This window comes from Euprymna scolopes, chromosome 41, assembly GCF_053919585.1.
Source record: "Euprymna scolopes isolate OS-2025 chromosome 41, ASM5391958v1, whole genome shotgun sequence".
Lineage (NCBI taxonomy): Eukaryota > Metazoa > Mollusca > Cephalopoda > Sepiida > Sepiolidae > Euprymna > Euprymna scolopes.
Window position 1 is genome coordinate 3,932,092 of NC_136522.1, and position 26,453 is coordinate 3,958,544.

Sequence of the window (26,453 nt, forward strand, 5' to 3'; positions counted from 1 at the left end):
CATAAATTTTAGAATTTATACTAATTCCGACAAAAGAAAAGGAAATATTTTCTAGTGATGAATTAAAAAAAGAATCTAAGCCACTTTTCCCTGTTGACTGTGTATATTGCTATTTCTGTGCAGTTCTAGGTGGCCCAACCTCCCAGGCTTTACCCTGTTTACTGTGGTAGGGATAGATAGCTAGATCAATATAAAGATAATTTATTGTGTTCTCCCTACTTCATAACACTGCGCAGTTCTAAGTGGTCCACCTTCCCAGGCTTTACCTTCTCTCTTTGAGAAGTGGTTAGTTTATTGCTAATTGCCTGAGGCACGTCTACCAGGGGAATGTCAACAAGGTTGCGCATGAACATTTTGCAGGTGACAGTACTCCTTTTAAGATGGGGGGGGAAGGTTCTTTAATCTCATTTTCCGACTCTCATGTCAATCTTCTCACTGTGAGAGAGACAAATACAAGGGAGACAACTGTTGAGTCTGGCAGTGATTGATAATTTCAACACACAGCACGGGAGCAACTTGGACATTTTTTAAAAATTTGATATGGACAATCTTTGTAGCAACGAAATTTTTTTTTTTTTATTGATGAATTATTTTTATTTTTGTGACATGCCCCTTTCCTTTATATCTCTCGAGGCAAAAACTAACAAAGCTGGGGTGTGGGCTCTTTAATCCCACTTTCCGACTCTTGTGTCACATCTTCTCAACAACGTGGAAATTAGATAAATACATAGGATAACATCTGCAACATTTAAAGAGTTTATTAAGAACCTTTCGTCTGATCTTTACATTCATATTTGACTAGCGGGGCCTGTGGAAATTCCACAGCGGCATCTTTCATATGTAATGTCAGGTTGACGAGAAAGTTCTTGCGGTTTTTAACTTTTAAATCCACATGAACATATCTCGGCTCAAATCTCATATCTAAGGCTCTTAAAAGATCGTTGTTAGTGTCATCTTCAAGACTTTCATCACTGCCACAAAATTTCCTGAACCACCATTAACGCTCCTCCACCGCCCCCCGTCCTATGTAAACAGAATTTTTGTGAAATATTAAATGGTTCTTCTGCTTGGTTTATGTTGGTGTGTTACTTATGCAAAAACGGTTAATTGAACGGTTAATTGAACTGCAGAATCACCTGTTAAAACTATACGTTCTATACGTTCTGTAATTGAATACCCCCCCCTCCCCCCAAAAAAAGAACAAAAAACATAATAGTATGTTTTGTAAACCGTTCGTGTAAACTTACTGACAGCATTATTAGAGTCCTAAATCATGAGATAAAAAAATAGCAATAGCACCAATAGCAATGGCCAACGACCCTTTACCTGAGAGTCCATCTTTCAAACTCCTTGGCCTAACGTTCACAGGAAACATGAGTTGGAACAATTACATTGAAGGCATTGCCAGGGCCGCTGCAAGAAAGGTAGGCTCTCTCTACCGTGCTAGAAAACTACTAACACCCAAAAGTATCCTGTACCTCTATAAGGCCACCATTCGCCCATGTATGGAGTATTGCTGCCACATCTGGGCTGGTGCATCTGCTACTAGTCTCTCGCTCCTTGACAAGGTTCAAAAGAGAGTCGCAAATCTGATAGGCCCTGAACTGGCATCTAAGCTTCAGCCTCTGTCCCATCGACGAAATGTTGCATCCCTCTGCCTGTTCTACAAGTATTTTAGTGGTGAATGCTCTGATGAACTGCAATCACTTGTGCCCCCACGACGCGAGCACCCTCGACAAACCCGACAGGCTACTAGATCCCACCCCCACACTGTAGAGGTCCCTAGATGTAAAAGATCTTTTTACTCCAATAGTTTCTTCCCCAGAACCGCAAGACTCTGGAATTCCATTCCAGGTCCCTGCTTCCCCAACAGTACTGACGTGCAGAAGTTCAAGTGTAACGTGAACCGACACCTTGCTGCCCAAATCCCTACATAGTACCCCAGTAGTTGTTGCCCCTGATAGTAGCCCCCTACACCAAAGTGGCAATTTGCCTTGTTTGGGGTGAAAATGTAATAAAAAAAAAAAAAAAAAAAAAAAAAATGAACGAATCTCTTAGTAAAAGAGAGTTGTCTCCCTTAGAACAATGACAAATGTTAAAACAACGCCACAATATCACCATCATCATCACAATATTTAAGTACCAATCATCAGCATCAGCATCATCACAATGCTGACACATCCGCTGATATTTAGTATTCCAATATAATATGTTTATAACCAATGAAAATGCGGATAAAAATGTTTTACCAAAAATAAAGTCGATTTCCTGGTTGACTTTTTCGTAAACTTCAGGATGCGAAACAATCATGAAAAGAGCCCACATAGTCGCAACCGATGTTGTGTCGTGCCCCTGCGTAAAAAAAAAAAAATCATGAAAAGAGCCCACATAGTCGCAACCGATGTTGTGTCGTGCCCCTGCGTAAAAAAAAAAAAAACAGAAAAACTTGATTTAATTTCTGCAATATCTGATTAAACATCAAAATCAGAATCATTAAACAATAATTAATGGGATGACCTTTTACAGCAAAGATTTTTTTCCGTGCGGATTTGACTCGTACAGGATGCTTTCGGAGAGTTGATTCTGAATACTGTCCTGATATTCATATTATTTGGATTCTTCAGACTACTGTTCTCATCTTGAGTGTTATTTTCACAACATTTCGATCGGTGTAACCTCCGACCTTCTTCAGGTGTTTCTTCTTGAACTCGGGAATGTTTCTACTGAACTTGGGAATTTGGACGGAATTTTGAATGGAGCCCTTTATTTACTTCCTTGCGGAAGGTCTCGTGGCGCAGTGGTTAGGGTTAGGGTTAGGGTTATTCATTGCACCATGGGTCCTTGTAATCTTCAGCCACCCACACTGAGGATTGAACCAAGGACTCGTGGCGCAGTGGTTAGAGTACTTGGAAAAATCAATTGTGAAAATGATATTCTCCTGGAGGATGAAGGTTCAATCCTCAGTATAGGGGACCGAGAAATACAATTGCGAATTACTTAGGACCTCTATCCAGTCATGGCTGACAGAACAAGAGCATACTACCCCCATGAAGTAAATAAAGGGCCCCGTTCGAAATTCCGTTCAAATTTCCGAGTTCGACAGAAACATTCCTGAGTTCAACAACATACACCTGAAGAAGGTTGATGATTATATTAACCGAAACGTTGTGAAAATGACACTCAAGATGAGAACAGTAGTCCGAGGAATCCAAAGAATACAAATAACCAATCCTCATCTAAAAAAATTCAGAAACTGTTTTGATATGAATTACATATTCTTTGAACTTTTTCCGACAAGCCCTTCATGTATAGTATACAAACTGTGATGAGTTTTCGGAGCGTGTCCTTTGGTGTTTGGTCCAGATTTCTTGGAGCTGATGTCATGCTTTGTGAATAGTTGTTTTAATGGAGTGTTTCTCCTCTTGATATGTATTGCTTTATATTTATATGGGTGTATGGGATATTCAAGGAGTGGTTAGTACCTTTGGTAGGAGGTGGGGTTCGCCATGTCCTTTTCTTAGGAGAGCTCGTCTGTTACTGGACTTCACCTGGCACTCACCTCTCACCTGTGACTCCCCATAGCTATTGCATGCAACAGCAACCACACTTTGGATACTAGCTTTGGCAAGCTTGCTAAACCAGGTGAGAGTAGCCAAGGAGTTTCAAACCTTCAGTGAGTTAGAATCGGGCTGCGTCAGCCCTACTGCATACAAAGCCTAACTCCCAATGAAACAACAAGTGGAAGAGTTCACCTGAAGATTAATGGTTGTGCAGGTGGTGGCAGCAAGTGTCATTAGAGTACCTACAGGAGGATGCGGCACCCAATGGTAATGGTTCTTTCATGCCATTGGATCAAGACTTTCTGGGCCAAGAGAGCAGGATTGCCCCTGTGCACTGGTCTTTTCGCTATAAAACCTTCACACAAAGCTCAGTTTTGCAAGTCAAAACAGTCGATTCCTTTTTTTATGTGATATGGATGGTGGAAGTCACAGTTCAGATATTGTCTAGTGAAAGTTGGGTTTTGATAAAAATGGCATAAATCTCTGACCAGTGCGAGTTATCGGCACATCTAGGAATCATAATTTGTTATGTTTGTTTTTCGTCATGAATCGTATAGATGGAAGGATAGAGTTCACATTGTTTGGTGATGTTCCTTGTGTGGCGAGAAGAGTATGAAGGTGTCATCCGCAGAAATGGAGATGAGAACTCAGATGAGGAGTACGAGGTGCTTTCAATAAGTTTCCAGACTTTTTTGTACATTTGCATTTAAAATTGTCGTTGACTCTTGAAAAGTAAGCAAGTCAGAACACCATGGTTGATTGGCCAAATAAAGAATTTCTTGGATAAGGGTCATCGTGTGTTTAAAGAGACAAGAAGTACGCAGTTTGACATCAGTGTGGGAACTGCACATGCAATTATTTGTGAGGAAATGAAGATGCAGAAAATTTGCACAAAGTTTGTCGCAAGGGTGCTAAGAGAGGAGCTATGCACCAGACAACAAGAGATAGAGTTTTTAAGTGGAAGCATGTTGGCTCTCTCAGACTCCAAAAGTCAGATCAAGCAAATCCACCGAGAAACTGATGATGATGATGATGATGATGATGATGATGATGATGATGATGATGATGGGGAGGATGGGGATGATGATGATGATGATGATGATGATGATGATGATGATGATGATTAGGAGGAGGAGGAGGAGGAGGAGGAGGGATGATGATGATGATGATGATGATGATGATGATGATGATGATGATGATGATGATGATGATGAGGAGGAGGAGGACACATGCAATGTTTACCGCGAACATAAAAGTGTCGACTTCTGCCTGTATGTCTTTTGTCGTCAGATCGCCTCGATGCCAATGATAGAGCAACAGGTCCAAAAACACACGTCTTTTCTTCTTGATGTAAATGTTCGTTTCTTCCGCAGCATCCATTTTTGCATTTTCTTCCTCTATTATCTTAGCCTCGTTTTCGTTATATTCCTTTTGGCGGAGTTCAATAATCTGCAAAAATAATAATAATAATAATAATAAATAGTAATAATAATAATAATAATAATAATAATAAATAGTAATAATAATAATAATAATAATAATAATAATAATAAATAGTAATAATAATAATAATAATAATAAAAAAAATAATAATAGTAATAATAATAATAATAATAATAATAATGATAATAATAATAATAATAATAATAATAATAAAATAGTGAGAAATAATAATAATGATAATAATCGGGATCACCAATGTAATAGAAAATGCAATGAAAACATGGAGACTGGAACTGACAGCAGATGGACAACACATAACAGAAATTAACATACAAAGAGGTATTTTCCAAGGAGACTCACTATCACCACTGCTGTTTATTATAGCCATGATGCCCTTGAATAGTATTCTGAGAAAGTGCCAAGCCGGATACAAGTTCCCCAATAGAGAGGAAGAAATTAACCACCTGATGTACATGGACGATCTGAAACTTTTTGCAAGGACCGAAAAGGAGCTAGAGACACTAATTAACACTACCAGGATCTTCAGCCAAGATATCCAAATGGAATTTGGAATGGAAAAGTGCGCACAACTAGTTATAAGAAAGGGAAAACTGGAAACGACAGAAGGCATGGAACTATCCAACCAAACAGAAATGAGGGCACTAGGAGAACAAGACGACTATAAATACTTGAGAATTCTGGAAGCGGACACCATCAGAGCAACAGAAATGAAAGAGAAAATTGGAAAGGAATACCTCAGGAGAACAAGAAAACTCCTGGAAACGAAATTATATAGCAGAAACCTAATAAAAGGTATAAATACATAGGCAGTGTCACTAGTGAAATACTCTGGACCGTTTATAGGATGGACAAAAGAAGAACTGAGACAGCTCGACCAGAAAACCAGGAAACTCATGACCATGCATAATGCACTACACCCAAAGGATGATATTGACAGACTCTACGTGAAAAGGAAAGACGATGGGGGAGGACTGATCTGTATAGAAGACTGTGTGAAGGATACGAAAAAAGAACGTCAGTGTCTCTCGCTGCCATGATTATTCTTTCAGTGTTTTGCATTATGTATTTTTCTATTTCTTTTTTTTTGTGTCATTCACACAGTCTTCTATGCAAACCAGTTCTCTTGCGCCGTCTTTCCTTTTCACATAGAGTCGGTCAACATCATCGTTTGGGTTTAGTGCATTGTGCATGGTCATCAGTTTCCTAGTTTTCTGATCGAGTTGTCTCAGTTCTTCTTTAGTCCATTCTATGAACTGTCCAGAATATGTTACTAGTGATACTGCCCATGTACTTATACCTTTTATTAGGTTCCTGCTATATAATTTAGTTTCCAGGAGTTTTCTTGTTCTCCTGAGGTACTCCTTTCTAATTCTCTTTCATTTCTATTGTTTTAATGGTGTCTGCTTCCAGAACTCCCAAGTATTTATAGGCATCTTGTTCCTCTAGTGCTCTCATCTCCGTTTGGTTGGGTAGTTCCATGCCTTCTGTCGTCTCCAGTTTTCCCTTTCTTATCACTAGTAGTGCGCACTTTTCCATGCCAAACTCCATTTGAATATCCTGGCTAAAAATCTTGGTAGTGTTTATTAATGTCTCTAGTTCCTTTTCGATCCTTGCAAAAAGTTTCAGATCGTTCATGTACATCAGGTGGTTCATTTTTTCCTCTGTATTAGAGAACTTGTATCCGGCTTGGCACTTTCTTAATATATTGTTCAGGGGCATCATGGCTATGATGAAAAGTAATGATGATAGTGAATCTCCTTGGAAGATGTCTCTTTGTGTGTTAATTTCTGTTATGTGTTGTCCATCAGCTGTCAGCTCCACTTTCCATGTTTTCATTGCATTTTCAATCAATCATAGAATAAGAAAACATAAAAAATGAAAGTCCGTTTTTCAAAACATAGTCAAATTAGTTAACTTTCATGTAGTCGCTCACATATCCATGACTGAGTTTATTATGAAGTTTTTTTTTAATAATTTTTAAATAGAAGAAAGTAGGCTTTTAATATCAATATACGTTCGACAAAAAACTCAACTTTATGGAAGCCTCCGTTCAGTCTCAAAAAAAAACAATGGACGGCGGACCTAAAAATGTGTGTTTTGCACATTTTTTAAACTTTTTTCCCCCGGCGATTATCATAAATTACAGAATTAAGTATCATTAACAGAAAAAAAAAAAAAATTAATAACTTTTAAGAAGGGGGTTCACTTTCTCGTTATAATATTCTACTTCATTGCTACCTGACTTACTGTCCATTTCTTTTACCGATGTGTCACGTGGTTAGAACGTTATAACGTGAAAGTGAACCCCCTTCTTAAAAGTCATTAATTTTTTTTTTTTTTTTTTTCAAAATTTTTTTTCTGTTAATATGATATGTAAGTCTGTAATCTATAATAATCGTCAGAAAAACACTTAAACAAAGGCGAAAAACACGTATTTTTAGGGGGTGAGCACTCTCGTACAATGGACACCCTCAGTAAGGGTAGCTGCACGTGAAATTATGAGGCAAGGGTTGCGCAATCCCAACCACACCTCTCCTGAATCGGCACTTCTTGAGTCCAGTGGCAAGAAGTCCAGGACGACTGGAAAAAAATGCCGAGATAAGCAGAGAGCACATACAGCACTTGGAAGTCCCAAATGGTCACCCATTTAGTACTGACCAGGCTCAACGTTGCTTAACTTCTGTGATCTAACGGGAACCTGTGTGTCAACGTGATTATGTCGTATCAACTTTGTAGGTGTATATAGATTGATGGTGTACAATTCAAGGGACGCAACTTCTTACTAAGAGCTGATAGTTATTTCCCTTTGTAGGCAATTCATTTCGAATAATTTAAAAAGTAAAAAAAAGAAATAAAATCGATTCCTTCAATTATGCTTTTGAGTTGGTGGACATTTTATTCATATGAAAAAATTTCAAATTTTTAATAAAAGAAAAAAGTTTAAAAGGTGCTTGTTAAGATAGATTCGACAGCTCGATTCTTTTAAAATATCTTGTTTAAGTAAAAGCAAATGGCGCTAGTTTGGAATTTGGTCTTTACTTAAGGGAGATAACTTGTACTTACTAAGGAAATATTTTATTTTTAATATATAACAAATAAAAGTTATCAAAGGCAAAATAAGTTACTTTTCCGCCTAAATGAATAAATTTTTAGGGGTTTTATTCTATGTAACATGTTTATTCAGTTCAAAAAACATACAGTGTTTACCAATGTATTGGAAAATTAAAAATGGCGCTGGCGCTGGACGCTCTGTTAAACACGGTAAGTTTGGGAACATGGGTTAAAAATAAAAATAAAAAAAACTAGACAAAATACTGCTAGAAACTCACTAAATATATGTTACCGTGACATAGGCTGACATATATTCGGTGGGGGTTTTTTACATTATTTTGTATAGTTTTTTTTTATTTTTAACTAATTTTCCTAAACTTACTATGTTCAACAGAGTCCAGCGGCCGGCGCCAGTTTTAATTTTCCAATACATCGGTAAACACTGTATGTTTTTCGAGCTAAATAAACATTTTACATTAAATAAAAACGCTAAAATAATTATCCAGTTAGGTAGAAAAGTAACTTATCTTGCCTTTGGTAACATTTATTTGATATATATTTGTTTTTTGACAACTTTTTTGAATCTATGTGTACAGTAATATAAACCCAAATTTTTATTAAAGAAAATAGGGTAAATTTTTACAACGTGCCGCAGCGTATTATAAACACCCCAACCTCCCCATGTTAAGAAGGGGTTTCGGAATAACCCCCCCCCCCAATCTCGAAATCCGTTCTTAACATAAGGAGGTTGGGGGTGTTTATTCCGAAAGTCGTTCTTAACATAGGGTGGTTGGGGGTGCTTATACTACGCTGGGGCAGGTCGCAAAAAAAAAAATAAAAATACCGAAAATAAAATTTGAAGAACACGATCGTGTACCTATTTACTATGCCTCCCCACGGGACAGAGTTAGACACCAGGGTCGTTTTTTAACGTGGAGAAAAGGTACAAAAATAAAAATTGTCTCAGTCGTGAAGGATTTCTCCTCCACCGAAAGAGAACAAGAAATAGAAGTGCAGCAATGGAGAACAGATACTACACTTTGATCTTGTCCCGAGGGCCAACACAGGAAAGTTCAAAAGGGAGGCAATTTACTCCCGATAATTCTTGGAAAACTCAGAAAAAAGGTTTGGGAATTTACCAAGTGGGCCTGAGGAAATTGAATCCGTGACCGTGCGATATTTAATTTTTTTGCTCGAATAAAATCCGTATTTTTTTCTGCAGTACTTAGTTGATAAAAGAAAAAAAAACGATTGAACAGTCGCAAAAAACTTGTATATATGTTATTTTTACGTTATTTAATTATGAAAAAATAACCAAACCCAGAAACACTGTATTTATGTTATGTTTATTTTGTTGTTTGTCGGCACAATAAAAATGTAGAGTTACTTCCCTTACTCATGGTTGCGTTTCGTTTCATTTTATGAAAACAAGACGACGGCAAATTTTGGGTGCAAGTCTATAAAATGGTCCACAAGTAATCTTTGTTACTATAAAAATCTGAAAAAAATCTTTATAATGTACGTACTTGTCACTGCATGAAAATGTCATATTCCAAAAATCACCTAAATCGATCAAGTAGTTTTATTTTTAATTTAAGAAAATCAAATATTATCAGACGTTTAATCGAAGATTTGCCCCCCCCCCGCCATCTTGTTTGAGAGATAACGCCACTAACGACCCCTGGCGGAAATATGGGTCAACAAGGGCAGTACATGCAGACCATCGAATATTTTATCAATCAAGTACTTTTTTTTTTTTTTTGAAGAAAATCATTTTCCATTACATCGGTAAACACTGTATGTTTTTCGAGCTGAATAAACATTTTACATTAAATAAAAAAAGCTATAAAATGTATCCAGTTTGGTAGAAAAATAACTTATCTTGCCTTTGATAACATTTATTTGTTATATATTTGCTTTTTGACAACTTTTTCGAATCTATGTGTACAGTAATACAAACCCAAAGGCACATTATTCTCTTTATTAAAAGAAGTCAATTTATTTATTTATTATCCCTAAAAATCGTAAAATTTTTTCTTAAAAAAAAAAAAGTACTTCGCTTATAAAAGTCTGTTTTCAGACGAACAAAAAAAAACTAGTGTTTTCCACATTCTCTTTATTAAAAGAAGTCAATTTATTTATTTATTATCTCTAGAAATCGTAAAATTTGATTTTCTTTAAAAAAAAAAAAAGTACTTTATTGATAAAATATTCGATGGTCTGCATGTACTGCCCTTGTTGACCGATATTTCCGCCAGGGGTCGTTAGTGGCGTTATCTCTCAAACAAGATGACGGGGGGGGGGGATCTTCGATTAAACGTCCGATAATATTTGATTTTCTTAAATAAAAAAAAAACTACTTGATCGATTTACGTGATTTTTGGAATATGACATTTTCATGCAGTGACAAGTACGTACATTATAAAGATTTTTTTCAGATTTTCATAGTAATTTGTTACTATTTGTTGTGGCCCATTTATAGACTTGTACCAAATTTTCACCTGTTAACACGATTAAAGTTGTTTTGTTTGTTTTTGTTTTAATAATTCAGTAATATTCAGGTAATTTCGATGCATAATTTGGAAACTACTATTGTAATTTATTAGAATTGACAAAAAAATCAATTGAAACCGTGGTTTTTATCTGAAAACTCCATTTATCGACTACAAAATCTCGTCCCAATAGTGTAGAAGCACTTAGAAAGTTATTTATAGTTAAATGTAATTTTTTACCGGATTGGACATTGTAGAGGATTAGGATATATAAATCCTAATCCCGTTGCAAAAGAAAATAATGAAACGAATGGAATGAAGGAAACAAAAACTCAATTGCTGGATAGAATAAACGTGTCGTTTATTTACTGTTGAAAGAATGAATGTTTTAGATATAACATGTGTTCATGTCCGCGCGAGTGTAACCATCGTTTGTAGAGGACTGGTATTGTAGAAGGAAAAAGGAAATGTGTGTTCATCTCACGTTCGGGTCACTATCGTTTGTTCGCGCGTGGGAAGAGAAGTGAGTACTGTAGTGTAAAATGGGAATGATAGTCCAGCGTGTAGACAAAGAAAAGGATAGAGGGTTGACATCAGTTAAACTGCGCGCCATGTTAACAGTCAGCTATGTGGAGGTGTTCTCAGGGACAAGTTGTATATATAGAGAGAGAAAGAGTGAGAATGTCAATCCAGTTCATGGTGAGAGAAAGCGTATAAAGTGTACGTACGGTCTGTTAGTTTTTTGTCCCACATAGTAGCAAGTGGCGTGAGGCCGAAAAGGCACACTGTCAGTCCGTAGACCGCCCAGCTCGGAAGCTGGTCTGAAAAAGGGAGAAGCTGCTTATTGCTCTTGCTTTTATAGGTGTTTCCGGTGGTCTTTTGCGCATGTGTGGATTTCCTTTGAAAGGGAAGTGACGTTGTCCATGTGTGCGTACACGTGCGTATGTTAGCGTGTGTGTGTATACACGTGAATGTGAGTGTATGTACGCGAACGTTAATATAGGTATGTGTGCGGACGTGTGCGCGTATGTATATGACAAGTAATATAGTTTGAGATGTGAACGCGTGTTTTTGTGTGAGACTAGAAAAGGCTCGTACAACATAACTTAGAATGAACATTTTAGATTACTTACTCATACCTGCAATATTTGTTGTCTCGAGCGATAGACTTTATTTTACTAAAACAAAATATTAGTTGTACTACTTGATGGATTTTCGTAATTCTTGGATATGTTACTATTTTCAACATGACAATTAAATACGTAATATTGTTTTTGATTAAAACGACATATTAAAAAAAATCGATTTGCCGACTATATCTTAAAAAGTATCGATTTCTTTATATATTTTTTAGAAAAATAGAATACAGTGTTTTTTAGTTTTTCTTTTTTTACTTTTTTGTATGAATAAAATATTTTGGAAAGAAAAAAATAAACAAACTTTAAGAAATATAATCTGCGTGGATATCGTGTAAAATATTGCCGAAGTAATTTTTTTAAACTATGCGTAGCCATAGAAACTCCTGCAAAACTCTAAAATTCTAAAATACTTTATTAATCTATTTCGTAAATTCAGTACGCAAAGTTAAGACGCCATACCTAAATATGGAATGGAAGTCACTAAACATGAAACGAAAAACGAAACCATATGAAACCACTTCGTGTTTTATCATAAAACAATAAAAAAAAATAATAATAAACTTTTAGTTTTTACATTTCTATAAATCTTATTTTAATATTTAAAATATATTTATATGGAAATATTTTATTAAAAAAATAATACGTTATTTATGACAAACTTTCATTTATTCATTTAAAGAAACTTTTTTATACAAATGTTTAAAAAAAGTTTTTTTGTGTGTGCCATAGCACAAGAAGTTTTAATAAAAAAAAAACTTTCATACACTACTTAAGTCAATTGGATGACTTTCGAAAATATCAACGAAAAAAGCGACCCTTCTTTGTAGAAAAGTACCAAGTTGGGTGTGAAGGAATTAACATTTTTAGCCAATTTTTCGATATTTGTCGTCCGAAGGGTCGAGCTTCAAAATGATACCAATCTTGTGATAATCTGTCGCCTATGTAGAAAGTTTTAGGCATACATACATACATACATACATACATACATACATACATTTAAACAGACAGGTGAGATTTATATAATAGATGACAAACTTCCGTTTATTCATTTAAAGAAATTTTTTATATAAATGTTTAAAATAAGATTTTTTTATAACACAAGAAGTTTTAATAAAAACCTTAATACATTATTTATGACAAAAATCTGTGATAAAACTTGTAAAAGACATAAACATATTATTTCAAAAAGACACCATTAATAGAAATGTAAATAATAAAAGTTTTCATTAGTTTTTTTCGCGATAACTAGGACAACAGCATATTCTTTTCATTGTTTTGACTCTCGAATGCGTATCTGTTGATATCTTTTTTTTTTTTTTACAAAGTGGTCACCACTTATCAAGGCCCAGAAGCCACTCAGGGATAAGGGTTATTGCGTGTACAGTATGTTAGTTTTGAGATTTTATAAAGTGTCTTACTTAAGGGGACGGTTCATCAGGAATTTGTTTATGTTGGACTTGAAGACATCCAGGTTGTAGTCAGGTGGGAAACAGGCAGACAGAGCAGAGTTCCATAGGCGTGCACTTCTAAGAAAGAAGCTTTGTTTATGGAATCTACGTTTTGATTTTGGCACAGATAAAGAGTGGGGAAAATTTTTGACAGTGGTTTCAGCTAGACGGGTGTTTTTTTATAAAAGATTGGCGTGGGGGGGGCAGGGATTGGAGCTCAGACGAGCATGCTTTTATATAAAGTGATGTAGCTATCGGTTGATTTACTGTGTCTAACTGTGTCGGATTTATACTCGAGAGTCAAAACAATGAAAAGAATATGCTGTTGTCTTGGTGATACCACAATTGTTAAAAAAATAATACAATAGAAATGTAAAAAAAAATGAAAGTTCATTATTTTTTATTGTTTCACGATAGCACAAAAAGTGTTAAAACTAAAATATTTTTTTAAATAAATTTTTTCCATGTGGTTTCGTATTTCGTTTCATGTTTAGTGACTTCCATTCCCTATTTAGGTAAACCAAGTTCACTTCTGGCGTCCTCTGGTTCCTTTTTCTATTCGACGAAACGGTTGATTTAATTTATGTCTGTTTGTTTCAATGAAACCTGGGGACTGTATTTACTTCTTTATCTCAAGGCAGTCACTTTAAAGACCTATTTTCTCTTGTTAATCAATGCCCCCCCCCCATTGAGCTGTTCGACCACACACTGGCCAATCAGATAACAGGGCGCATTGATTCATCAGTCCCCTAAAGAACTACTTTTTGGATCTACAGTGAATCATCAGTCAGGACCAGGCCTCCAACAAAGCAACACCTTTCCTCTCTCGTCCTCTGCTCACTGAACATCTCTACCTAGCATTGACGGTCTCCACCTGGAAACAACTGCTATTAATTGGGGGATGACACAGGGAATATACCGACTGGCCAACACAAACTTTCTATTCCTTCTTTCTCTATCACATGCTGTTAAATAAATTCCTTTTTTCATTGTTATTGTTGAAAAGAAGTTTTATTGTTCATTTCATGTTTTTTTATACATGGAAGTCACCACTTATCAAGGCCCAGAAGCAACTCGGGGTTAAAGGTTATCGTGTGTACAGTAATCAATGAGATAGTGTTGTAGTATTCGTTAGTATTGGAGATTATATAAAGTGTCATTACTTAAGGGGGTCGTTCATCAGGAATTTGTTTATGTTGGACTTGAAGAAATCCAAGTTGAAGTCAGGAGGGAAACAGGCAAGCAGTAGAGAGTTCCACAGGCGTGCAGTTCTAAGAAAGAAGCTTTGTTCATGGAATCTACGTTTTGATTTTGGCACAGATAAAGTGGAGAAAATTATTGACAGTGGCTTCAGATAGACGGGTGTTTATCGTGAAAGATTGGCAAGGGGGGACCAGAGATTGGAGCTCAGACGAGCACTTGCTATGGAAATACCGATAAACCAAAGATAGGCTCAAATGTTTCTTCTGTGGGAGACAGGTTGCAGGGAAGAGAAAAGGGCATCCCCACTCGGTTACGAAATCTATTTTGTACTCTGCCAAGGCAGGAGAGGCTGTTTTTAGCAACTCCTGCCAAGATGTGGCAGCACTACCCCATCCTTGGACGTACTTAGCTTTTATATAGATAGAGAATTGCATCAGTAGTGAGATATCTTCTGGAGCGGTAGAAGGATCCCACCATTTTCCCAGCGACCTTGGCAACAGACTTGATGTACGTGTTCCATTTCAGATCAGGAGTAAAGGTCAAACCCAGAAGCTTATCAGAACATGGGGCCTCCTCTAGACGAGAGCCATCCATTTCAATTGATGCCAGATGGGGATCAGAGCGTTGATGATGTAAAGATAGGAGCTTGGTTTTAGATGCATTAAAACTAACCAGCCACCTCTTCCCCCACTGTACCACGTGCTCAAGATCAGAGGAGAGAGAATCAGAGAGAACTTTGTCATTTACGGCCTTTGATGTGTTGCCATAGATGGTCGTATCATCAGCATAGAATATTCCGACTGACCAACACAGACTCTAAAAAGAACTTTCTATTCCTTCTTTCTCTACCACATTCCTACTTTCAACTTCCTGCTGTGAAATAAATTCCTACTTTCAACTTCCTGCTGTGAAATAAATTCCTACTTTCAACTTCCTGCTGTGAAATAAATTCCTACTTTCAACTTCCTGCTGTGAAATAAATTCCTACTTTCAACTTCCTGCTGTGAAATAAATTCCTACTTTCAACTTCCTGCTGTGAAATAAATTCCTACTTTCAACTTCCTGCTGTGAAATAAATTCCTACTTTCAACTTCCTGCTGTGAAATAAATTCCTACTTTCAACTTCCTGCTGTGAAATAAATTCCTACTTTCAACTTCCTACTGTGAAATAAATTCCTACTTTCAACTTCCTGCTGTGAAATAAATTCCTACTTTCAACTTCCTACTGTGAAATAAATTCCTACTTTCAACTTCCTGCTGTGAAATAAATTCCTACTTTCAACTTCCTGCTGTGAAATAAATTCCTACTTTCAACTTCCTGCTGTGAAATAAATTCCTACTTTCAACTTCCTGCTGTGAAATAAATTCCTACTTTCAACTTCCTGCTGTGAAATAAATTCCTACTTTCAACTTCCTGCTGTGAAATAAATTCCTACTTTCAACTTCCTGCTGTGAAATAAATTCCTACTTTCAACTTCCTGCTGTGAAATAAATTCCTACTTTCAACTTCCTGCTGTGAAATAAATTCCCACTTTCAACTTCCTGCTGTGAAATAAATTCCTACTTTCAACTTCCTGCTGTGAAATAAATTCCTACTTTCAACTTCCTGCTGTGAAATAAATTCCCACTTTCAACTTCCTGCTGTGAAATAAATTCCTTTTTTAGTTTTATTGTTCATTTCATGCTGTGTTACGAATGTGGAGACCAAGAATCGTATTCAAATTACAAATTAGTACTTCATATACATCAGAATCTATTTCCCTCTGAAATTTTAAATTAATACGCTAGGGTTTGTACATAAAGTGTATTTTGTTGAAAAGAAGTTTGCTTGTTCATTTCGTGCTATATTCAGTGGATTCAAAATCTCCAGCCGCAAGAATTCACTCCTGTTTCTGTTTGTTGCAAATCCGTCTGCTACAGAACCGTACCCAGCTTCTGGCATTAACTTTGCCTTCGTAGTATCTGCCTTTAAATTCATTAAATTTGATGCTGAATATTTTTTTTGAAAGCGAAAACAGGTCAAAGACTTACATTCTTTGTGAAATCATGGAGGACCTTGGTGCATTTAGCGAATTGGCGGCCATTTCCAATGAGGTTGAAAAGCAAATCTGGCCATAACCAAGGAGAAAATTGTCGCTCGACCAAAATCTCACACGTACTGAAATGGAAAACAAAAACAGATTTATAGAGACCAAATGTTTACTCTGTAGAGGGGTCACCTGCATGACCTTTAATGACAATCCCTAACAAATTGTGAAAAACAATGAAAAAAAATTGGATCAGATTTTTACTTTGTAGAAAGATCACCTGCATGACCTTCAATGACAATCCCTAATTTAGAAACTGGATCGATTTACAAAATTTCATGCGAAAAGGAAAATAGAATAAACATTGATTTGCAGATTTTTATGTTTCTGAGATGAGGATTGATTAATTTGTACAAGATGGAACATAAAATTGTCGCCCTAGAAAAGACGACATGATACCATTTCCGCTTGATGAAAACTGTTTTTCTTTTTTTTGTTGCAGACCATCTACGAGTTGGCCAGTTGTATACAAATTCCTAGAGCAACAGAAGACTTCTATCATGTCTTTAAGTGACACAATGTACAATGAGCGAGATCGGAGATGTGCCACTGTACAACACATGCTCTCTATTGATCTGACTTATGACAACAGGACCATTGCCAGCACCCTCAAAATGCAAATCTGGACAGTTCAAGGCTTGAGGGCACAGCTCATGGTTATGGTCTTTGATGTGGTTTGAAGTAAGGGCCACCTCATGCCACCTCACATCTTCTCAGTCGTCTTGAAAGTCAACACTAAAGTGCACCTGGATATGTTGAAGAGTGTGGTGATCCCCTGGTGCAATCAGGTGGCCACTGGTAGACCCTGGTTGTGGCAGCAAGACTCAGCGCTGGCCCACAAGTCCAAAGAGACCCAGGCTTCAGAAGGAGTGCCACAACTTTGTACTCTTCTCTTACTGCCACCCTACTCCCTGACCTGAACCCGGTAAACTACTTCGTTTGGTCGTATGTCAGGAACATCACCAACATGACCTCCCACAACATCAAAGCCAGCCTAATCGCTGCCATCCACAGAGTATTTACCGAACCCCCACCAGGATTTATGGAAAAGGCATGTTCCCAGTTCCAGATCCATATCGAGGCGGTGATTGAGGCTGAAGGCGGTTACATTAAATAGATGTCAGCTCTACTACAAAATCAATTTACCTGAATTGATTTTTTCAATAAAAGTTTTAAAATAAATCTTTGGTTTTCTTTTCCTTAGATAAGTTTATTGTTCTACCCTGTATTATTTGGATTCTTCAGAGGCAATCGCAAATGGCCCAATGACCTGAGAGTGTTTCCTTTGGCAAAGTGCAAGTTACTTATATGAGATATGACTTACGTCGACACTTTTGTACTTCTTGTGAACCCAATGATTACAAGTGCCACAATCAAGTTACTCCCTATCCACAAACTGAGCAGAGGTGGAGGCTTTCCTTTTTTCTCAAAGCTTTGCTGTGTCAAGGAACAGCTGCCTGTTCTTGTAAGTGAGTAAATATGAGATAAATAAAACAGGCATGGAGGAATGTTCTGACGTCATCCGTCCCAATGAAAGAGAGACAAACAGACAACGAGAAAAGAAGTGACCACGGCAGAGAGAGTGGACACATTATATCTCTGTCATTTTGCACACACACAACCGTCACTCTATGACCTCTTCTTGCTGTTAGTATTGTCACTGGAGAATAAACATTGTATTTTTAATCATGTTGTTATTAAATTCCAAGAGACTTTTTTGTGTTTACGTCTGATTGTGGAGGCACACATAATTGTATCGATTCAAACAACCCAAGAATAGCGATCCGGCTAATCTTAAGAATAATGCAACATTATGACACTATAAAAAATTTTGTTTTTGTCGTATGATTCAAACAAAAAATCTTCGTCTTAAAGATGCGTCAATAAGTTTATGTGTATTGATAAAAATTATTTCTTTATTTGCAGAAATAGAATACGATTTTTCAGTGAAAAAAAAATTCAAGCAGTGGTTATTGAGAAAAGTGCGAACAGACGAACGGAAAACGTTTTCGGGCAATTTTATCCCTATAATATATAATAGCCCTAAGGAGGCAACCAGAATTATCCGGAAAAATTCGTTCTAGAAAAAATTTACGGTCATCATGACTAATGCTTGTGCAAACAGGGGTCAATTTGCTTCCAACTTTGGACACAGTATTCGTGTAAAAGAAATAATCATGGCTGGTGTTCTAAAACTATTAGTTTCTAAATATTGTAATCATTTTTTTTTGTTTTGTTTTCTGTGGTTTATAAAGGAGAATAAAATCTTCTACAGTAAAAATGAAAAAAACGATGAGAAAAAATTAAAAAAAACAATGAAAAACAATGAAAAAAAACAATGAAAAACATTAAAAAACATGAAAAACAATGAAAAAAAAACAATGAAAATAATGACATGAAAAACAATGAAAAAACAATGAAAAAACAGTGAGAAACAATGAAAAATAATGAAAAAAATATTTTTAATGAAAAACAATGAAAAAAATGAAAAACAATGAAAAAAATTAAAAAACAATGAAAACACAATGAAAAAATGAAAAACAATAAAAAAAGAATAAAAAAAATGAAAAACAATCAAAAAACAATGAAAAAAATGAAAAATAATGAAAACAAAAATGAAAAACATATGAGAAAAATGAAAAACAATGAAAAAATTGGAGAAAATGGAAAAAAATGAAAAACAATGATAAAAAATGAAGAAAAATGAAAAAAAAATGAAAAACAATGAAAAACAATGAAAAAAACGATTAAAAAAGATGAAAAACAATGTAAATAAATGTAAAAAAATAAAAAAAACGTAAAAAAGATGAAAAAAAAAATGAAAAACAATGAAAAACAATGAAAAAAACGATTAAAAAAGATGAAAAACAATGTAAAAAAATGTAAAAAAATAAAAAAAACGTATAAAAGATGAAAAAAAAATGAAAAACAATGAAAGAAAATGAAAAAAATTTTTTTAAATGAAGAAAATGTTTTTAAATTAAAAAAAATGAAAAAAATGAAAAAAATGAAAAACAATGAAGAATTAATTTAATTTAAAATAAATGTTGTTTTCCATTTTTTATCACCAAACTTTTTGCATTAATTTTCAATTTTTTTTTTAAGGCTTCTGATGAGTATGCTTCTTCATTTTTCACGTTTTATGTTACGGGGAAGGGATGTGAGTAGTTGAGTAAGTAGAGGCAGAATAGTTGAGGTAGCAGGGTCAGTTACGATGATGATAATGATGATGAGGATGAACAAGATGATGCTTATGATAATGATAACAACGGCGATCATAATTACGACGACAACGATGATAATGATGACAATGATGATGATCATGATGACAACGACGATAATGATGATGATTATGATGACAATGATAATGATGATGATGATGACAACAATGATGACAACGATGATGACGATGACGATGACGATGATGATGATGATGATGATGATGATGATGATGATGACGCTTACTTGTGCAAAGCTTTCACATATTCTGAATCTGAATCTTTTTGTGCATTCAAATTTTTCCCCATCGCCGTTGCTGCAAAATAAAAACATATTTAGTAAGATTGGGCTTCAGATTTATAGACTTTATCCTTTTCAAAAGGTAAATTACTTACCTCTTATTTTATATATATATATATATATCATTTAATCACATGAATTAATACACGAAGATATGATTTTATGCGTAAATTTTCAGTATTTACTTCAACAGTGCTCAATACATAAGTAGAGCTAGGTAGTAAGTTATGAAAATATATATGTCAATTAAGCTACACAGAATAATCTGCGTTTCACACTCATGAGAATTCGTCAGGTTTATATATACATACACATATATATATATATATATATATATATATATATATATATATATATATATATATATAATGAATAAATGACAAAAGACTATATTCCAAAGTTCATGATGCTATTCATCTTATAATTAATTGCTTTAATTCAGTTGGCATCTACAATTCTTGACAATATCTGTTTCGTAGCGCAAAATCAATCACTTAATTATTATATCAATCAGTGAATTTGTTTTGCCCTTAACTCATCGGAAGAAATAGCAACAATAAATAAATTACGGATTGATAGCAACTGGAAAGCTGGGAGTTGGCGGTCGCATTCAATTAGTTTCCCTTATTTATATGAAGAAGACAAACAAATAGCTGACACAACGCGATGGCGGGAATTTTTTTAAACTTAATCAAAAAAAAATTTGAAACAGACCGTGTCTGTTTGATATTATAATCTAGGAAGTATTAGGAAATTTCTCCTGGAATCTACCCGACGCAAGAACGCAGAGTTTTGGTTTCAATTATAGTTGACTAGCATGGGTGCCTGGCATTGCCCAGGTATTTGGATGTGTATGTTGAGCAAAAAAAACAGTGGTCATTTTTTTTTAAGTTATTAAGTTAGATCCATGTCCAAGGAACCTATATCTAAAATTTCAAGTGTTTAGACCCAAAATTGTCGGAGGAATTTGGTAGAGTTCTCAAACATCAAATCGTTGAACTTTGACCTCTTAACAGTCAAATTTCTGGCCTAAACCCGATCCCAAAGATTTTCCCAAAATCTCAGTACCCTGTATATCAAATTTCGAGTCTGTAGACTTAAAATTGACAGAGTTATTGCGTAGGGAAATGTACACAGACACACAGACAGACACACACGCAGACACGTTCACTTTTATAGATAGATAGATAGATAGATAGATAGATTTGCTTAACAAAAATATATGCATATACATAAATATATAGAGAAACAATTTTGTGTTTACTACAGACTTTTTAAGCAAATATTATGCAAGTATAAATCATGTAGAATATCTGCATGAATATAATTATAGCTAATAGTTAACTAATTATTGATTATCCCATAAGAAAACCGAAGCAACTAATAGGGAATTAATTAAAATGAATGTTTAAAAGAATATGCAAATTAGTTAGATCTTTGGCAAATGAATTCAATTCCATGACCCATATATAAGAAAATTGTATTTTCTTTTTAAATAAATAGAAAAGAAGATTTTTAATATGAATATCGATACACACTAAAAAGAAACCGAATTTATAGGAGTATAGATATAGAAGATAGATATATTGCAGAATGGTCCTGCTAATTATAATAATAATATAATAATAGTATAATAATAATAATATATTAATAATACATAGATATGTTGCAATATTTCTGATATAATGGAAGGGGTATGATTAAAGAATATCGGAAGAACAGACAAGACCAACTTTTTGTTTGGTTTTTATCAAGTCAGAAAATGCCGAAGCACTTATCCAATCAGAAGGCAAGAAAAAGAGGTGACAAGTTTAATTGTAAATGGATTAAATTGTTAATTGGTGATTGTCAAAAATTTCCGATGGAGAGAAAAATAGGGTTGGAAAAAAAAAAAAAAAAGTCACATAATTGTTACCAAAGGCAATAAATGTATGGTAGGTTTGAGTTAGGCTAAAAATAAATGGATAATTTTTTTGTCTGAATAAAAAGTTGAATCAGAAAAAGAAGTTGGTTGGTTGGTTGTTTTTGTTTTATGGCATATCAACCCTTTTCAGGTTATTTAATGCCAAATCCAAAGATTTAAGAAAATTTTTTTGATAGAACATATTTGTTTTCAAGTCGGTTTCTATTTAACCCATAGTTGGGACCCTAACAGGTACTACCACTCCGGGTCAGAGTGGACCTGGGAGCAATCGCAACAAAAGGGTGGACCCACACTCCCCAAAGCCCGCAAGCTGGGGCCTCACCACTGGATATAGTTTAAGCAGAAAAAGAAAAGAAACCCAAAATATTTAGCTTTCTCGTTTAAAAAAAAAAAAAGAAGGCTGTTTCATTTATTTATTTTTTTCACAAAAAATAAGTGTTTTTCTTGCTTTTAATTTTTTTTTTCTATTGGAATGCCACCTCATTTTATTTTGACTCGGGTTATTCTGTTTACAAAATTCTGCATTGAAGAAAAGTTCAGTACCAAATTTTATTATTAATGATCTGTTAAATATCAAACATGTTAAAGTTTTGTAAATATTATTTTTATAAGAAGACTAGCTGGGCTACCCGGCGTTGCCCGGGACCATATAAACAATGAAAAAACAAAAGCAGATATTGAACATATGTTTTATTCTTAGGGGAGAGGAATCTTTCAGGGTGAGAGAGAGAGAGAGAAGAAAAAGAGTGTGAGAGAGAGGCAGAAGAGAAAGTTGTTCCATCCTCTTTCCCAAATTTGACTACTGTGCACGTTTGAACTCTCATCGTCGAGTTGATGCTCGAGTTGCCTATTGGCCTTGATAAGTGCTAATATAGAGAGAAGAGAAACAGGGTGAGAGAGAGAGAGAGAAGATAAAGAGTGTGAGAGAGAGGCAGAAGAGAAAGTTGTTCTATCCTCTTTCCCAAATTTGAATACTGTGCACGTTTGAACTCTCATCGTCGAGTTGATCCTCGAGTTGCCTATTGGCCTTGATAAGTGCTAATATAGAGAGAAGAGAAACAGGGTGAGAGAGAGAGAGAAGATAAAGAGTGTGAGAGAGAGGCAGAAGAGAAAGTTGTTCCATCCTCTTTCCCAAATTTGAATACTGTGCACGTTTGAACTCTCATCATCGAGTTTATCCCCGAGTTGCCTATTGGCCTTGATAAGTGCTAATATAGAGAGAAGAGAAACAGGGGTAGAGAGAGAGAGAAGATAAAGAGTGTGAGAGCGAGGCAGAAGAGAAAGTTGTTCCATCCTCTTTCCCAAATTTGAATACTGTGCACATTTGAACTCTCATGGTCGAGTTGATGCTCGAGTTGCCTATTGGCCTTGATAAGTTCTAATATAGAGAGAAGAGAAACAGGGTGAGAGAGAGAGAAGATAAAGGGTGTGAGAGAGAGGCAGAAGAGAAAGTTGTTCCATCCTCTTTCATAAATTTGAATACTGTGCACGTTTGAACTCTCATCGTCGAGTTGATGCTCGAGTTGCCTATTGGCCTTGATAAGTGCTAATATAGAGAGAAGAGAAACAGGGTGAGAGAGAGAGAGAAGAGAGTGAGAGAGAGAGAGAAATATGGTGATAGAGAGAGAGTTAGGAAAGAGGACACAAGCGGTTCTAATAAAATGTGCATCTATAGGAGATAATGCCTGGGAATGGGTGCACTTTTTTTGTTGGTTTTGAAGCTGCCTCTTCCCCCCCCCCAGTTTAACAGTGGTGTGACGTCAAGAGAAAGAGGGTGAGAGAGAGGGAAGAGTAAGTGGGTGAGAGAGAGAGAGAGAGAGAGAAAGAAGAGAAAGACGGTGTTGGTTTTGTGAAAAAAGTTGTTATTTACAATTGTTCGCCATTAGTGAATGTTGACGTCACGTCACGTGACATGACTAAGCCTTTTTTTTACGTATGAATAACATTTTTTGTTTTAATTATAAAGTCTCCACTTAATTTTATAGAAAATAATGTATATATAATAGAAAAAAAAATTTACTGGTTTTGTTGGATTCAAGTGGATCCCCCCTCCAGTTTAAGAAGTAGGAGGTCACGTGGTAATATACAAAATGGCTAGTGTAAATATAAAGATCGGTTTTATTATCGACGAATATATTGAAAGCTGAATTTTTTTATTCCTGTACATTTTTTCCTGACATTTTTCGTTAAAACTCTTGTATAAATACTTTTTTTAACCAGTTAATCACGTTGGAGACATTGTCATGAAGTTTAATAATATATAGAACGAAGGAGAAGAGAAATTACAAAAGTATCGGTAAAAGAAAGTTGTTATTTACATTACTGGATGTTGACGTCACGTCACATGACATGACTAAGCGTTTTTGGATCATTCAAGAATTACGTAATAACAACATTAAAATGACAGGTTTTTTGGGGGCCCCCCTGGGAGAAAAACGATAAGTTCACCCCTTTCTACTGGTCCGTTTGACGTGAAATTTCGATATTTGTCATCCGGGATATGGGGCTTCGATATGATACCAAATTTGTCAAGTCTGGTTCCGTCTTTCAAAAGTTTTAGCGTTACAAACAAACATACATACACACAGAGGTTTGGCTTTTATATATATAGACTAGCAGGGCTACCCGGCGTTGCTCGGGACCGTATAAACAATGAAAAAACAAAAGCAGATATTGAACATATGTTTTATTCTTAGGGGAGAGAAATCTTTCATCTCAAGTTTTAGCGTTACAAACAAACATTTGTCTTTTATATATATAGATAATGACAGGTTTTTGGGGCCCCCCTCGAAGATAACTGATCAGTTGACCAACTTCTAGTGGTCCGTTTGACGTGAAATTTCGATATTTGTCATCCGGGTGATGGGGCTTCGATATGATACCAAATTTGTCAAGTTTGGTTCTGTCTTTCAAAAGTTTTAGCGTTACAAACAAACATACATACATACACACAGACGTTTGGCTTTTATATATATAGATTATATATTGGCATTGAATATTGATCTTAGATATTTCAATAAAGACGATCATGCTTCTGAATTTTTGAGATGAGGATTAATAATTTGTATTGTTTGGATTATTCAGACTATTATTCTCACCTTGAGTTCTATTCTCACAATGTTTCATCCAATATAACCCCCAACATCCTTCAGGTGTGCCTTGAGTTCAGAAATCACAAAGACCCATGGCATAACGGATAAAATGGCAAGTAAAATTCAGTTCTAAGTGGCACTCTTCTAGAGGTTGAGGTTTAATCCTCAGTGTGGGTGCTGTTGCAATATTTTTGATATAAAAAGTGTATAATTTTTTAAAAAATTGGAAGGTTCTACTTATAGACACTGGCGATAGGAACTGACCAATCAAATGGCGCCACCTGCTAGCAACCACTCAGAAACCAGAATTGCTCCATAAAAATATTGGATCTTTTTGAATTCCCACACATAATTCTTCATTCTTTGTGTGCAAAATTTAAAAGTCCAAATCTTATACAGATCAGCTACCCACCGAAAACTATTTTTCCTCTCCAGAACCTGTACAGATTAGCTACCCAGCAGAAACTCTTTTGAAATTAAACATGGCTTTCAATTCCAAAAGCTATCTTACCACAAATGATATCCAACGCACAAAGCGTGATATAGGGTCCGATATCAAACTCTCCTTGTCCAATACGTTCTTCAAGTTTATCACACATGATCAACGCTTGCTCATTGAATACGACGACGAAATCGTTGAGGATGTTGTAATGGAATGATGGAGTTAACAGCTTCCGCCGTGTGGCCCATATTCCACCCGTGCTGAAAAGACAAATATGCAGAATTAACGAGTATGTCTGATTAATAGGGCTAGAACAACAGCATATTCTTTTCATTCTTTTGACTCTCGAGTGTGTATCCGTTAATATCTTATATGCTTTTATAGAGAGTGTTGTGGTTCTCGGTTGATAACCTGTGTTTAACTGTGTCGGATATATGCTAGAGAGTCAAAACAATGAAAAGAATATTCTCTTGTCATAGCCATATTGATTAAATACCATGGAATTTCGCTTTTTTTATAAAACTTTTCTAGCAATTTTTTCAACTTGACAAGCAATTTTCTCAACTTGACAAGCAATTTTTTCAACTTGACAAGCAATTTTTTCAACTTGACAAGTAATTATTTCAACTTGACAAGCAATTTTCTCAACTTGACAAGCAATTTTTTCAACTTGACAAGCAATTTTCTCAACTTGACAAGCAATTTTTTCAACTTGACAATCAATTTTTTGAACTTGACAAGCAATATTTCAACATGACAAGCAATTTTCTCAACTTGACAAGCAATTTTTTTAACTTAACAAGCAATTTTTTGGACTTGACAAGCAATTTTTCAACATGACAAGCAATTTTTTCAACTTGACAAGCAATTTTCTAAACTTGTCAAGCAATTGTTTCAATTTGACAAGCAATTTTTTCAACTTTACAAGCAATTTTCTCAACTTGACAAGCAATTTTTTCAACTTGACAAGCTATTTTTTAAACTTGACAAGCAATTTACTCAACTTGACAAGCAATTTGCTCAAGCTTACAA

The 26,453-nt window shown here is 35.3% G+C and overlaps 1 protein-coding gene across 2 annotated transcripts in view; it reads right to left on the reverse strand.

Moving 5' to 3' along the window:
* LOC145266309 (cytochrome P450 4V2-like) overlaps window positions 1-26,453 on the reverse strand; it is a 76,862-nt gene that overhangs the window by 19,928 nt on the left and 30,481 nt on the right. For both annotated transcript variants that reach the window (XM_080121863.1, XM_080121864.1), the window contains 5 exons: window positions 25,491-25,681; window positions 19,910-19,979; window positions 16,389-16,515; window positions 4,803-5,009; window positions 2,250-2,352 (listed from right to left, as the gene is read on the reverse strand). In XM_080121863.1, coding sequence (XP_079977989.1) covers window positions 2,250-2,352; window positions 4,803-5,009; window positions 16,389-16,515; window positions 19,910-19,979; window positions 25,491-25,681 — 698 coding nt within the window. The remainder of the gene's footprint in view (window positions 1-2,249; window positions 2,353-4,802; window positions 5,010-16,388; window positions 16,516-19,909; window positions 19,980-25,490; window positions 25,682-26,453) is intronic.